A 14,374-nucleotide genomic window follows, 5' to 3' on the forward strand; every position below is an offset into this window, starting at 1 on the left:
ACTTAAAACATGCTGGGGCCAGATAGTGGGGCATAGGCAGAAGGAAATGTTATCTCCTCCACATGGCACCAAGCAGTGAGTGTGGCCAGGACACCCCAGGGTTGGAAGGGGGCCTGGGGAGGAGCAACGGGTATGCCCCCTACTGGATTCCACTGGTGAACAAAAAGGGAGGACCTTCAAATGCTCCAGATGGAGTAAAAGGACTGTTCCTGTGGGGTCTGGGCTCTCCAGTTTGCTCACCCCACTCCAGGGGCATCTTTACACTGCCTGGGATAGGACAGACCCTGCCCCTTCTTTGCTCAACACAACTTGGATTTCGCCTGGTTTGTAGAATGAATGAATATAAAGAGCAAGCAGATTGATAAGGGGGAGGATGGCCATTCTGGGCAAGGGGCAGACCTTGGGATCCTGGGGATGCCTTCCTCCCTGCTACTCACATGTGGTCAGCCATGAAGTCACTGAGGTGTCCCTCACCCTCCTACCACCCCATGACCCCTTCCCAGGTCTGGCCCTGTCTTCTGCTGGACCATCTTTAGCCTCCCACTCACCCCACTTTGAGCCCAGATCTAATACCCAGTTATGACCCTCCCCCAACCTGGAACTACTCAGCCCAGCTTTCAAGGCCTTCCAAAGTCTAGGCCTCCTTCCTGGACAATTCCATACCCAGCTGCATTTCACCTCCCCTGCCTGAGCACTCTGGTCTGCAGGGGCCTGGGAGGAGCCTATCATGAATCACCTACATTTGCTTAGGGAGAGAAAGACTTATGGCTGGGCTTGGTGGCACACACCTGTAATCCTAGCACTTAGGGAGGCCAAGGCGGGCAGATTACCTGAGGTCAGGACTTCGAAACCAGCCTGGCCAAGATGGCAAAACCCTGTCTCTACTAAAAATACAAAAATTAGCTGGGTGCAATGGTGGGCGCCTGTAATTCCAGCCCAATTAGGGAGACTGAGGCAGGAGAATCGCTTGAACCTGGAAGGTGGAGGTTGCAGTGAGCTGAGACTGCACCACTGTGCTCCAGCCTGGGTGACAGATCAAGACTCCACCTCAATCAATGGAGAGAAAGACTATATTATCCTAGGTAACCTCTGAACAAGGTGGGAATCTTCCTGCTTCCAAGACCTTTGATCTTTTGAGGTCCCCTCAAATCCCAACAGCTCTGACACTGGTTTACTTTTCCTCTAGTTAGGATGAATCGTCCTCTGATCCTCTACACCTGCACAAGTTTCAGGTCTTAATCACTCAGAACAGTATGGGTTACAAATGGGGGCCTAAGGGACCTCCTGGACTCAAATCTCACAATGTCTCTGCCTAGTTGTGAAACCTTGTACAAATCTGTTCTTAGTTTTCTTTTTTTCCTCTGTGTGTGTGTGTGTGTGTGTGTGTGTGTGTTTTTAAGTGACAGGGTCTTGCACTGTTGCCCAGGCTGGAGTGCAGTGGTGTGATCAAAGCTCACCGCAGCCTCAATCTCCCCCATATCAAGCAATCCTGCCTCTGCCTCAGCCTCCAGAGTAGCTGGGAATACTGGTGTGCACCACCATGCTTGGCCAATCTTTATTATTTTTAATAGAGACAAAGTCTCACTCTCTTGTCCAGGTCTTGAATTCTTGAGCTCAAGTGATCCCCCTGCCTCAGCCTCCCAAAGCACTCAGATTATAGGCATGTGCCACAGAGGCCCAGCTAACTTAATTTTTGTAGAGATGAGGTCTTGCTGTTGCCCAGGCTGGTCTCGAACTCCTGGCCTTAAATGATCCTCCTGCCTCAGTCTCCCAAAGCACTGGGATTGCAAGCGTGAGCCACCGTACCTGGCCAGTTTTTTTTTTTTTTTTTGAGATGGACTCACTCTGTCACCCAGTGGCGCGATCTAGGCTCACTGCAAGCTCCACCTCCCGGGTTCACGCCATTCTCCTACCTCAGCCTCCTGAGTAGCTGGGACTACAGGCGCCCGACACCACGCCCAGCTAATTTTTTGTATTTTTAGTAGAGACAGGGTTTCACTGTGTTAGCGAGGATGGTCTCGATCTCCTGACCTCATGATCTGCCTGCCTCGGCCTCCCAAAGTGCTGGGATTACAGGCGTGAGCCCCCAGCCACCAGTTTTAAAAATCTATACAACAGGGATAATATTGAAATCTATGTCACAGGCTGTTGGGATCATAGTACACATACAGTGGTCAGTATGGTGCTTGCCTCGGCTAGGCAGTCAGATGAATAACTGGATGGTCTCCAAATATACCAAGAGCTCACCCTCTTGCAGTGCTGTCTACCTGGAATGTTCTTTTCCTCTTTCATTACCAGATTCCTACTTTTCCTTCAGGGACTACCTCCTCTAGGAGTCCTTGACTCCTGATCTTCCACCATGGAGGTCTGTTTCCTGGGATCCCACTGTCCCTGCACATCCCCATCATAGCCCTGAGAAGCCTTAGGCCTGACTCATCCCTGCCCCCAGCATCACCCAGTATGTGAAGAGGGAGGCCTTAGGACACACAGGCTGAATGAATCAATGAGACACACTCAGAGAGCAAGCCATCTGTACTTGTGTGTTTCTCCTATCAGACTGTGCATGCCTTCTGTGGGCAGAGCCTGTGCTGACTTGCTCCTGGGTCTCCAGCATCACCCAGTCTGGAGCTGAGGACCTGGGTACCTACAGATTTCCTTCCACACTGTCAGAATTGAGACAAAGGAAGCCCAGAGAAATCAAGTACCCTCCTCCACCAGGCAGAGCAAAGTCCTGGGTACCCAAAATCCAGGGAAGGCAAGGGCTAGGGGTACAAGCAGAGGATCTGAAGAGGTATATGAGAGTGGCCAGCACAGACCTGGAATAAGCTTGGTGCTCAGTGAAGGTTACCTGATGTTGCTGGGCACCAGGGTGATGCAGTGCAAAGGGCCTTGGCCAACCCGCTTTGCAGCGTAGCTGGGTGACCTGGTACAGATCACATTGCATCTCAGAGCTTCAGTTTCCCCTCAGGCAGAGAAAGATGACAAGAGAAGCCTGGAAGGGTTGTTCTGGGGAGTCAGTGGGTAAAAGAGGCCAGGGTGGATCCTGGCACACGGTGGGTACCAGACCAGTTTGGCAGAGGAGGTCCTCTCTCCCCAGAGGTACCCACACTGGCTGTTGCAACCAAACCCTTTCGTTGCTTTTCAGCTGCGTCACACGAAGGCTGTGTCCAATTGCAAGAGCCCGCCTGCTTCACTGGCCCCCAGTGCAGCCTGGCACAGCTGCAGCGTGTCCTCGAGCGCCAGCGGCTGGGATGTCTCAATGATGGCGATGGTCTCCCCCAGCTCTGTGCACATGATAGTCTGTTGAGGCTCAGGGGGTGGGGGTGGGGCAGGAGGTGGTGATCTGGGAGGCTGTAGTGTCAAAGTCCGAGCTCGGGCATGGACCCGCTGATGCAGTCGCAAGCCCGCCATGGCGCGGAACCAGCGGCCACAAGTCCCACAGTAGTAGGGACTCTTGTTGTAGAGACCAGTGATGGGGAGGCGGGGGGCGCGGGCAAAGGCAACTGGCCGCAAGTGCAACCGCCGGTGCTGCTGCAGGTTGGAGCTCTGTGTGAAGCGCTTGCCACAGTCCAGGCATTGGTAGGGACGTGCGCCCGTGTGGGTCAACTGGTGGCGGCTGAGGTTGGCCAGAGAAGCAAAGGTCTTGCCACATGAGTGGCACTGGAAGGGCCTCTCGCCCGTGTGTGTCCGCAGGTGGTTACGCACGTGGATCAGCTTCTTGAAGCCCTTGCCACAAACCCCACAGCGGTGGCGCCGTTCGGGGGGCCCGTGTACTGCCCGCCGGTGCCGGGACAGCCGGGAAGCTGAGGCAAAGGACTTGGAGCACTGTGGGCAGGGCAGCTGGGCAGGTGGGGCAGGGGGTGGTGGTGGAGGGGGGGGCTCTGCTGGAGCTGGGGGAGCTGTTGCTCCTGTGGGAGGTGCCCCGCTTTTGCCAGCGTGAGTGCGCCGGTGGTAGAGGAACTTGGTCATGTTGCTGAATGTCTTGCCGCAGCGACAGCGATGCAATGGGTTGGCAGTGTGGGCCCGCCGGTGGGCCACTAATGTGAGTTCTGTGCCAAAGCCGCGGCCACAGTCTACACAGAGGTAGCGGGCTTCCCCACGGTGCAGCCGCAAGTGCTGCTCGAGTGACGCTGCTTTCTTGAAGACCTTGGAGCAGGTTGTACACTCGTGTGTGCCACCAACGTGGGCCCGCCCATGAGCCTGCAGCCGGTTGGCGGAGCTGAAACTGCGCTGACATTGGCTGCAGTGGAAGGGGTGGGCAGCAGATGCCGGGCTGTGAGATGTCCGCCGGTGTTGCCGGCGAGCCCCTGCTGAGGGCCGGTGCTGGGGACAGTCCCCGCAGCCCTGAGCCCAGCTAGCTGTGGACTCGTCACCTCCCACAGCATCATCACCGACCTCTGCCATGGCCTCCTCATCCTCCGTCTCTTCATCATCTTCTTCATCCTCCTCATCGTCCTCCTCCTCCTCCTCCAGCCCATTGCGCTCCTCTTTCTCTAGGGAGTCAAAGTGGGTGCCCTGATGCTCCAAGAACTCCTCAGGGGTGGCACAGAGGGTAGAGCACTCAGGACACTCATAGGGCTCCATCTTGACTTCGGATGGGGGAGAAGGTGGAGGCAGTGGTGTTGGGGGAGGCAAAGGAGGTGGCACTGGTGGCTCAGCTACCGTGGCAGAAAGGTGTTGGGCCTTTCGATGAGCCACCCACAGCTCGGGTGACGGGAACAGCTCCTGGCAGTCCCAGCACTGGTATTGGATCTGGTTTGCAGACTCCCGGAGGTGGGCATCCTGGTGGGCCAGGAGCTCACCAGGGGAGAGGATGAGCTGGCTGCATTCACCACATTGGAAGGGCCCCTCAGTACCCGGCACCAGCTCCGGCTCCAGGCCAACATTCTCTGTGGTCAGTGCCTCCTCCTCTGAGACAGCAAGCATGTGCTGCTCCTGGTGTGAGAGGACTTCTTCCAGTGTGTTATAGAGGCTGCCACACTCAGAGCACATGAACTGGTGATGCTGGAAGAAGAGGGATGAGGCAAGGGCCTCCCCAGGTGTCATCTCAGTCACCTCTGTTGACATCTCCATCATCTCCCCTGACATAGGTGTTGACATCTCCACTGCCCCTGGTGACATCTGTGTTGGCATCTCGGCCACCTCAGCCACCACCTCTGCCATTGTGGGGAAGGCAGTGCCTGGAGAAACAGGGGCAGGAGCCAGTGAGAAAGCAGGAAACCAAGGGGAGGTGGAGTTCTCTTGCCCATCCCACTACTCACCAGCCTCTATTGCTCAGAAAGTCTTAATCCAATGTTTCTGCCTCGGTCTTCTGTGATCCCATGTCTCCGAAGCCTACAAACACCCCATGGCAGCCTGCAGAAGAGAATCAGCACTCAGCCCAGCCTCTTTTTTTTTTTTTTTCTGAGATAGAGACTTGGTCTGTCGCCCAAACTGGAGTGCAGTGGCACAATCTTGGCTCACTCTCGCTCCTGAGTTCAAGTCATTCTCGTGCCTCAGCCTCCTGGGCGGCCGGGACTACAGGGGTATGCCACCATGCCTGGCTAATTTTTGTATCTTTTTTTTTTGTAGAGACAAGGTTTCACCATGTTGGCTAGGCTGGTCTCAAACTCCTGACCTCAGGTGATCCACCTGCCTTTGCCTCCGAAAGTGCTGGGATTACAGGTGTGAGCCACCACCCCAGCCAACAGCCCGACCTCTTTTTTTTTTGAGATGGAGTCTTGCTCTGTTGCCAGGCTAGAGTACAGTGGTGCGATCTCAGCTCACTACAACCTCTGCCTCCCACGTTCAAGTGATTCTCCTGTCTCAGCCTCCCGAGTAGCTGGGACTACAGGTGTGCACCACCATGTCCAGCTAATTTTTGTATTTTTAGATGGGGTTTCACCATGTTGGCCAGGATGGTCTTGATCTCTTGACCTTGTGATCTGCCTGCCTTGGCCTCCCAAAGTCCTGGGATTACAGACGTGAGCCACCACACCTGGCCCAGCCAGCCTGGCCTCTTTACCGAGAGGGCCAGGCACACCTTTTCTGAGAATACCACAGCCTTTGCCTGCTGCGCAGTTTCCTCTTTGTGCAACACTTTTCCTCTGCCTCTTATATATACACACACAGATACACCCAAATGTTTAAAAACACAGGCCCTGGAACCAGACTGTCCTTGGCTTGAATCTGAGCTCTACGACTTACTTCCTCTAAGATTGTCTTCTTACCTGTAAAACGGGGCTAAAAGTAGTACTGACACAAAGTCCCTGGTACTTGTAAAGGTCAGCTGTAATCCTGTGTAGTTCTCCAGAAAGATTGTTTTTGGACCCTAAGTCTTTGATGTTGCTATTCCCTCTGCCAAGAAACTTCTCTCCTCTTTTTGTCTGACAAACTCCTACCCAGCACCTTTTGGGAAGCCTTGTCTGACATCTCTACATCCTCAGGGTTCCTATGATATCCTGTGCCACCTCTATCATGGCAAATATCATGAGTTTGGGGTGGCATTTCACTGTCCCTCACTGGACTGAGAGTTTGTGGGTCTGACTCATTGTGGAGGCTCCAGTCAGCAACAAAATCTCTGAGCAGGGACATGAATTTTAACTTTCAAACTTCCCTCTATATGCCCCATCTTCCCTTCTACGTATGTGGGCTGAACCCCACCCGGGCCCCTTCACACAGCAGGGACTCAAGAGTACACTCAGCAAATGACTGCCTCCCTCTCAGGCCTAGCAGCTAATCTCATGAATTCAAACACATCTTCTTTACCTCTTTTTCACCTAATCTATTAGTACCAGAGGGCAGGTGGAGTCTAGTTTACAGCCTTGCACATAGAAGTTGCTCATATTGCCAGGCGCAGTGGCTCATGCCTATAATCCCAGCACTTTGGGAGGCCGAGGCAGGCGGATCACAAGGTCAAGAGATTGAGAGCATGCTGGCCAACATGGTGAAACCCTGTCTCTACTAAAAAAATACAAAAATTAGCTGGGCATGGTGGTGCATGCCTGTAATCCCAGCTACTTGGTAGGCTGAGGCAGGAGAATGGCTTGAACCCGGGAGGCGGAGGTTGCTGTGAGCTCAGATTGCGCCACTGCACTCCAGCCTGGAGACAGAGAGAGATTCCATCTCAAGAAAAAAAAAAAGTTGCTCATATTAAGCACCCAGAGGAGAGGAGGTTAGCCTGTACATCACTGAAGTATGTCCAGTGCCAAGAACAAGGTCTAGTACACAGTACATATTTAGTGACTGAGAAATGCTCCCAGGCCAGGCATGGTGGCTCACGTCTGCAATCCTAGCATTTTAGGAGGTTGAGGTGGTTTGATCACTTGAGCACAGGAGGTTGAGGCTGCAGTGGGAAGTGAGACCTTGGGAGGTTTTTTTTTTCCCCTCTTTTTGAGACAGGGTCTCACTCTGTTGCCCATGCTGCAGTGCAGTGGTGCGATCTTGGTTCACTGCAGCCTCCACCCCCTGGACCCAGGTGATCCTCCTGCCTCAGTCTCTTGAGTAGCTGGGACCACAGGTATCTGTCACCATGCCTGGCAAATTTTTATTTATTTTATTTTACTTTTTTTGAGACAGAGTTTCGCTCTTTTTGCCCAGAGTGGAGTGCAGTGGCACGATCTCGGCTCACTGCAACCTCCGCCTCTTGGGTTCAAGCAATTCTCCAGCCTCGGTCTCCCAAGTAGCTGGAACTACAGGCATTCACCACCCCACCAGGATAATTTTTGTATTTTTAGTAGAGATGAGGTTTCACCATGTTGCCCAGGCTGGTCTTCAACTCCTGACCTCCAGAGGTCCGCCCGCCATGATCTCCCAAAGTGCTGGGATTACAGGCGTGAGCCACCGCACTTGGCCCCTGGCTAATTTTTAAATTATTTGTAGAGAGAAGGTCTCCCTATGTTGCCCAGGCTGGTCTCGAACTACTGAGCTCAAGCAATCCTACCGCCTAGGCCTCCCAAAGCGCTGGAATTACAGGTGTGAGCCACTGCTTGGCCGATCCTGAGTTTAACTGTCCCTGTGCACAGTCCATTTCTACCAGACCAACTCTCCCATAAGACTGTGAATTCCCAAAATACACAGCCCAGTACAGGGCACTGCTTTCAGTTAATGCCCAAAAAATAATCCTTGAGTAAATTATTCACTAAAGGACCTGGAGCTAAACTTTCCTTATCTACTATTCCAACCCCCTTCCTAATTTTTGAGTTGCCAGGCCCCTGCACACAACAGCCATTCCATAAAGGACCTTCCTAGAAGTAGGCAACCAGGGGCCCGAGAGTTCCATTTTTCTTTGATTACAGTCCCATTTCCAACAGAGAACTCCCCTAGGGCGAGGCCCAGTGCCTGCTGCAAAGCTTGCACAAAGCAGGTACCCAATAAATGTCTACGAAGTGGCCCGGGAGACTTGAAATTTGCCCTTTCCTCGTCTACGATTCTTTCTCTCACTCTTGAATTGTGAACTACTTAGGAAAGGAATGGGGGGTTTTCACACAGTATATCAGTAAGTCTTTCCAGGAAGGAACCCACTAGGGCCCCGGAAATTCAACTTTCCCGCTTTACAACGCTTTTCTCCTACCAGACTCATCTCCTCGGCCGGGTGAGAGCTCGCAGCAGTGGGTGGTGGGCGAGTTCCAGCGTAGGCTACTGCACACTAAAGGAGCCCCAGGGCACACAGGAAGGAGCGCTCTCCTTCCAGCCCGCGCCGCTCCCGCCCTAGCGCAGGCCTCGAGGCTCTTCGATCCCTGCAGACCCCTTAGTTTTCCTTCCGCCCTCTCCGTCCACCCAGCGCTCTCTTCCCCGTCCCGCCCCGCGGCGCCCTCACCCGTTTCTCTTATCTCTTGCAGCCCCTGCCGCTCTTGACACAGACCCTCGGCTCTGGGCGTGTGGGACCCCTCACTATCCACACCTCCCATTGGGCGGTGCCCTTACCCGTGGCGGCCAATCAGAGCCCGCAGCGCAGGGCACGCGACCTTGCGCCTGCGTGTTGCCACTCAGGCGGGGCTCCGGGAGTTATCCACGCACACATCTGCGCCCTGTGGGAGGGGCGCAGGGCGAGGAGAAGCGCCTGCGCAGTTCTCCGGGACGCTGTTGGGCCAAGCGTCGGAGAGTTCTGTAGACAGACGCGGGCAACCTTTGGTGAGCGTTGGGCTCATGGAGTGAACTGGGCGGCGGGAGACCTTTACAGAGGTGTCATTTCAAAGCTGAAGAGACGGAGCATTTCTGAGAGTACAGCTTTAGAGCCCGACACACTTGGAGTTTCGCCTCTCCAGGCCTCAGTTTTGCTGGTGTGAAGTGAGGTTGAGTCACAGCCACCTCAAAGGTTGTTTAGGGGATTGGATGATATCACACATGCACAGAGCTCGTACACTGTAGGCGCCCACTACAACCACTTAGCAAGACAGAATCCTTCACAGTTTGTTAAATTGCTTTCCTATCTTTCCTACTCTTCGTTTGATTTAATGATAGTCCCTTACCAGGCGCTCCTTGTGAGTTTAGCCCAGGACTATGCTTCCGTAGCTTACCATTGCCATCCATTTGTTTCACAAGTAGGGAAACTGAGGCCCAGAGAGGGGAAGAGATTTTTTGGGGGCTTTGTTTGTTTGAGACGGAATCTCGCTCTGTTGCCCAGACAGGAGTGCAGTGGTACGATCTTGGCTCACCGCAGCCTCCGCCTCCCGGGTTCAACCGATTCTCCTGCCTCAGCCTCCCGAGTAGCTGGGCTTAGCGGCATGCATCACCACGCCCGGCTAATTTTATATTTTTTGTAGAGACAGGGTTTCTCCATGTTGGTCAGGCTGGTCTTGAACTCCCGACCTCAGGTGATCCGTCCGCCTCGGCCTCCCAAAGTGCTGGTATTACAGGCGTGACCCACAGCGCCCGGGGTTTGTTTGTTTTTTGAGACAAAGTCTCGTCCTGTGACCCAGGCTGGAGTGCAGTGGCACTGTCTCTGCTCACTGCTCCCTGGTTCAAGTGATTCTCTTGCCTCAGCCTCCCAAGTAGTTGGGATTACAGGGGCGTGCCACCACGCCCGGCTAAGTACAGGCAGGGTTTCACCATGCTGGCCACGCTGGTCTCGAACTCCTGGCCTCGTGTGATCCGCCCACCTCGGCCTCCCAAAGTGCTGGGATTACAGACGTGAGCTACCGTGCCCAGCCAATTCACTGCTGCAGTTCAGGCAGAGCCAGTACTGGGCCAGTGCTAGGCAGGACCCAGGTTTCCCGACTCCCAAGAGGATTTAATTCCGGGGGTGGGAACCGGTCCAGGGAGGGGACTTGTCTCAAGCACATGCAGGCCCTGACTTTGAGTCACCTAAATGGGGGGCGTGGCGACCGTCACACACAAGGCCCCGCGGTAAGGGGACACGCATACACCACAGCCTAGACGCCAATTCCCCGACAGACCCTCTCTAGTTGTTGCAAGTTAGGGAGCGGGTATCTGGGCGACCCCGGAGGGCAGAGATTGGAAGAGGTTACGGAGAGGCTGTTTTGGCTCTGGGTGGAGACGTCTGACTGTGATGGGGGTCGTGATGGACGCCATCGAGATGTGCACAGTCGGAATGGAGGGTTCTGCTGCCGCCTGGAAGGAGGTATCCGTCCTGAACGTGAGATGAGCGAGTTCCGGTTTTGATCAGGGGAAGGAACTTCTAGACTGGGGACGGGATTTCCAGTTGGGATCACGAGACAGCACAGTTGAGATGTAGATCCCTGGCTGTCACTAGAAGTGAGGGACAGTCTAATGGAGGAGTGCCCAGGACCAGATCATATAAGGCCTAGGAGTTACTGGGAGCCAGGAATGTAGTGATTGTGTTCCTTTGCCACGGGCAACTAGGGGCGGTGGTGATGTGGGCGTCTAGCTCGTGATCAAGAGGGGGCTGTAGTTAATGAGATGAGTAGTTACAACTACTCGTGACGTGGCGCTACATGGTCCCGGAGGCTTGAGTCACGGGCGGGAAGTAGGGACCTGGAACCGGGTACCACATACAGCCCCAAATGCGGCGCGCTCTCGCTCTGCGCAAGCGCAGCACCCGCGAACCAAGACGCTTCTGTTGGGGGCAGGTCAAGCGGCCCAGGAAGGGCGGGGCTTGGAGGCATCGTTCTGCGCATGCGCTTAAGGGGCGTGGCGGTCGCACCTGCGCGAGTTGGGGGAAGGAGGAGGGGCGAGGTGACGCAGGCGTAATAATAGAGAAGGTGCCAGAAAGATCCAAAACAAGTGGCTGCGGCCGTCGCCCAGGAGTCACCGGACGCCAGAATCTGGTGAGGATCCAGAGAGGCCTAATGGTGACTGGTGGCGGGTAGACAGGACCACCTGGGCTCTGGGAAGCAGGCGGGGCCGCCCTTGCAGGGCGAGGGGGTCGGGTTCGGACGATACCACCTGTGTGGAGCAAAGGGGCTGCCTGGGTCGCTCTTCCGTGGAGGGGGCAGAGGGTCACTTTCGGGCTTTACCACTTGCGTAGAGCCGGGGGACTCATCAGACGGTACCACTGGACGGAGCAAAGGGGCTCGTCTGGGCAGTCCTACCCAGAGTCAGGGGCAGTCGGCAGGGAGCCCCTGGGTGGACCCCGAGGTTTCTTTGGCCGCATCGTTTGGTCTGGTCCGGGGGCGAGCTCCGAACGTAGCACGGTGGGGGGGCAGAAGCAAAGCGGGCTCCGGCGTCCCGACCTGTTCTTAGGGGACCTCGGGCGGGACCATTCCCTCCCGGGGGAGGGGGAAACCGAGGCGGTTGGGGGTGCGGGAGCGGCCCTGCCCGGCGCGACTGGGCGGAGGAGACGCGCTGGCGGTGTGGGGTTCGGGCCTCCGCGTCGCTGACCACTGCCCCCTCCTCGCTGTGTGGGTTCTAGGCCGGGTTCTGAGCTTGTTCCGCCTCCCTCCCCCGGGAATGGCGCTATCCGGGTCGACCCCGGCCCCGTGCTGGGAGGAGGATGAGTGCCTGGACTACTACGGGATGCTGTCGCTTCACCGTATGTTCGAGGTGGTGGGCGGGCAACTGACCGAGTGCGAGCTGGAGCTCCTGGCCTTTCTGCTGGATGAGGCTCCTGGTGCCGCCGGCGGCTTAGCCCGGGCCCGCAGCGGCCTAGAGCTCCTGCTGGAGCTGGAGCGCCGCGGGCAGTGCGACGAGAGCAACCTGCGGCTGCTGGGGCAACTCCTGCGCGTGCTGGCCCGCCACGACCTGCTGCCGCACCTGGCGCGCAAGCGGCGCCGGCCAGGTACGGTTGAATGGGAGGGTGTCACACTTCCCGGGAGGAATGGGCCTGGCTCCCGCTGGGCCTCCTGGTGCCTGCAGCTTATGTCCCATTCCACTACTCCCTCTTCCCACAATATCAATGAGAAACACAAGAGGAGGGAAGCATGGCTTTGGGAATTTGGCCACATCAGTGATGACGATTATGGCCACTGTTTACGGAGGACTTGTTTCATGCCAGGCACAGCTGTTAGCCCTTCATATGAACTAGTGCCTTATAGCCTCCCAGTAATCCCACAAGGAAGTCCTGTTACTGTCTTCACTGTAACCAGGAAAATAACAAGTTGAAGTTAAGCAGTTTGCACATGTAATAACAATCCTGTTTGCTGGGTCTAGGGGGTACAGGATGATGGGGCTGACAAGGTGTTTGTTCCATGAAGTTTAAGTTTAGTGGGACACTCAGAGAACTTATTTTTAGATGCTGTTTTAGGAAGACTAAAAATAATGGAATAGAGAGAGTTGGGAGAGCAGCAAGGTGAAGGGAGGCTTTGTCCTGAGGCTGCACTGCCAGCCATGCATAGACCCCAGGGGAGAAAAATCCCAGGGAGCATCCAAGGCCCGAGGTGGGAATTTGGCATCATCAGAGGCCAGTGTGGCAGGAGCAGAGGGGACCCAAGCTAGGGGAGAGAGGGAGGTAAGTTATGTCATGAAGGGGCTTGCAGAGACCGTAACTGGAAAGTGTGGGAGCCAGAATTCAAACCCAGCCAGCTTGTCCCCAGAGTTGATGCCCTTAATCCTTGTGAAGGAAGTGCCCCTGGAGGATAGCAGTTTTGAGGTGAGAAGCTAGGAGGGGTTCAGGCTGCCAGTAGCCCTGTGCATGCGTAGACCAAGCCTTTGTCTGGGTTGCTAAAGGGGCAGTGGCTAGTTTGGGGAGGGGGGATTATGGCCTTCCCTGGCCCAGAGTAAGCCCATAGGATTTTGATGAGCAGGAGAAGGACAGCTCTAGGGAAGAGCTGACAGCGTTTTTGGATATCTATGTCTGAACATTAGGCTCTAGAAGAGAAGATTTGCAGAGCCTGCACAGAGGCCTGCTTATTCCTTGGGGAGAGCTGGGGGCAGTTGATGCCAAGGCAAAGGGCCATTACAAAGACCCTGACCATGACTGTTAACAGAAAAACCTTGACAGTTTGAGCTGCCATAGACATGGGTTAGATTGCCCCAAGTGGTGATGAGTTCTCTGTCTCAGGAGGCATCTGAGCAACCTCTGCAGGAGGTGTTTCAGAATGAGTGGGTATTTGGGCTCTGACTTCTGGGGAACTTAGGCACCCCGTGGTGCAGGCATTCTTCCCAGAGTGGGAATTAGGGCCAGGAGACTGAATGCTTCTTCCTGTTCTTCTCTTCCTCCAGTGTCTCCAGAACGCTATAGCTATGGCACCTCCAGCTCTTCAAAGAGGACAGAGGGTAGCTGCCGTCGCCGTCGGCAGTCAAGCAGTTCTGCAAATTCTCAGCAGGGTCAGTGGGAGACAGGTGAGCCCAGCTAGGTGGGTGTGATGGCCGCATCCCTCTTTTCCTTATGAACTGTGCCTATCAAAGAAGGGGCCTGAGGGGTTATTCTGTCTCATTTTCACTGTGTGTGTGTATTATATGTATGTGTGTGTTTTTATTGCTACAAATACTCTGTTCTGAAGCAACATATAGAATTGTTGCACATGGTTTCATATTTCTTTTAAATGGTATTACATTGTGGGTATTACTCTGCACCTGGTGGTCTTTCTAGATGTGTCTGAGATTTATTCATGCTGACTATCTCTGATTGTTTTCTTTTAATTGCCATGCCCCAATTAACTTATTTATTCTCCTCACCGCCCCTAATTTTTTTTTTTTCTGTTTGTTTTTTTCAAGATAGGGGCTTTGGCCAGGCGCGGTGGCTCAAGCCTGTAATCCCAGCACTTTGGGAGGCCGAGGCGGGTGGATCACGAGGTCAGGAGATCGAGACTATCCTGGCTAACATGGTGAAACCCCGTCTCTACTAAAAATACAAAAAACTAGCCGGGCGTGGTGGCGGGCGCCTGTAGTCTCAGCTACTTGGGAGGCTGAGGCGGAGAATGGCGTGAACCCGGGAGGCGGAGCTTGCAGTGAGCCGAGATCACGCCACTGCACTCCAGCCTGGGAGCACAGCGAGACTCCATCTCAAAAAAAAAAAAAAAAAAAAAAAAAAAAA

General features: G+C 54.7%; 2 protein-coding genes across 4 annotated transcripts in view; one reads left to right on the forward strand and one right to left on the reverse strand.

Annotated features, from left to right (window-relative positions):
- Nucleotides 1–2,514: 2,514 nt before the first annotated feature.
- Nucleotides 2,515–8,912, reverse strand: ZNF526 (zinc finger protein 526). 2 transcript variants are annotated; one of them, XM_025366209.1, is made up of 3 exons: nucleotides 8,798–8,912; nucleotides 5,262–5,355; nucleotides 2,515–5,180 (listed from the first exon to the last, which is right to left on the reverse strand). In XM_025366209.1, exon 3 carries the CDS (start codon nucleotides 5,161–5,163, stop codon nucleotides 3,151–3,153), a length of 2,013 nt encoding a protein of 670 aa, XP_025221994.1. In that variant the 5' UTR covers nucleotides 5,164–5,180; nucleotides 5,262–5,355; nucleotides 8,798–8,912; the 3' UTR covers nucleotides 2,515–3,150. The 2 variants fall into 2 exon arrangements, with proteins under 2 accessions (XP_025221994.1, XP_025221995.1); XM_025366210.1 differs by having other exon boundaries at nucleotides 8,552–8,808.
- Nucleotides 8,913–9,038: 126 nt separating this feature from the next.
- Nucleotides 9,039–14,374, forward strand: part of DEDD2 (death effector domain containing 2) — a 23,387-nt gene continuing 18,051 nt past the window's right edge. The window contains exons 1-3 of one of the 2 annotated variants that reach the window (XM_025366258.1): nucleotides 9,039–9,111; nucleotides 11,813–12,178; nucleotides 13,561–13,680. In XM_025366258.1, the coding sequence (XP_025222043.1) occupies nucleotides 11,851–12,178; nucleotides 13,561–13,680 (448 nt within the window). In that variant the 5' untranslated portion in view covers nucleotides 9,039–9,111; nucleotides 11,813–11,850. Of the gene's footprint in view, nucleotides 9,112–10,394; nucleotides 11,229–11,812; nucleotides 12,179–13,560; nucleotides 13,681–14,374 lie in introns of those variants that run through there. The other variant, XM_025366257.1, reaches the window with a different exon arrangement.

The sequence above is a fragment of the Theropithecus gelada genome, chromosome 19, assembly GCF_003255815.1.
Source record: "Theropithecus gelada isolate Dixy chromosome 19, Tgel_1.0, whole genome shotgun sequence".
Classification (NCBI taxonomy): Eukaryota; Metazoa; Chordata; class Mammalia; order Primates; family Cercopithecidae; genus Theropithecus; species Theropithecus gelada.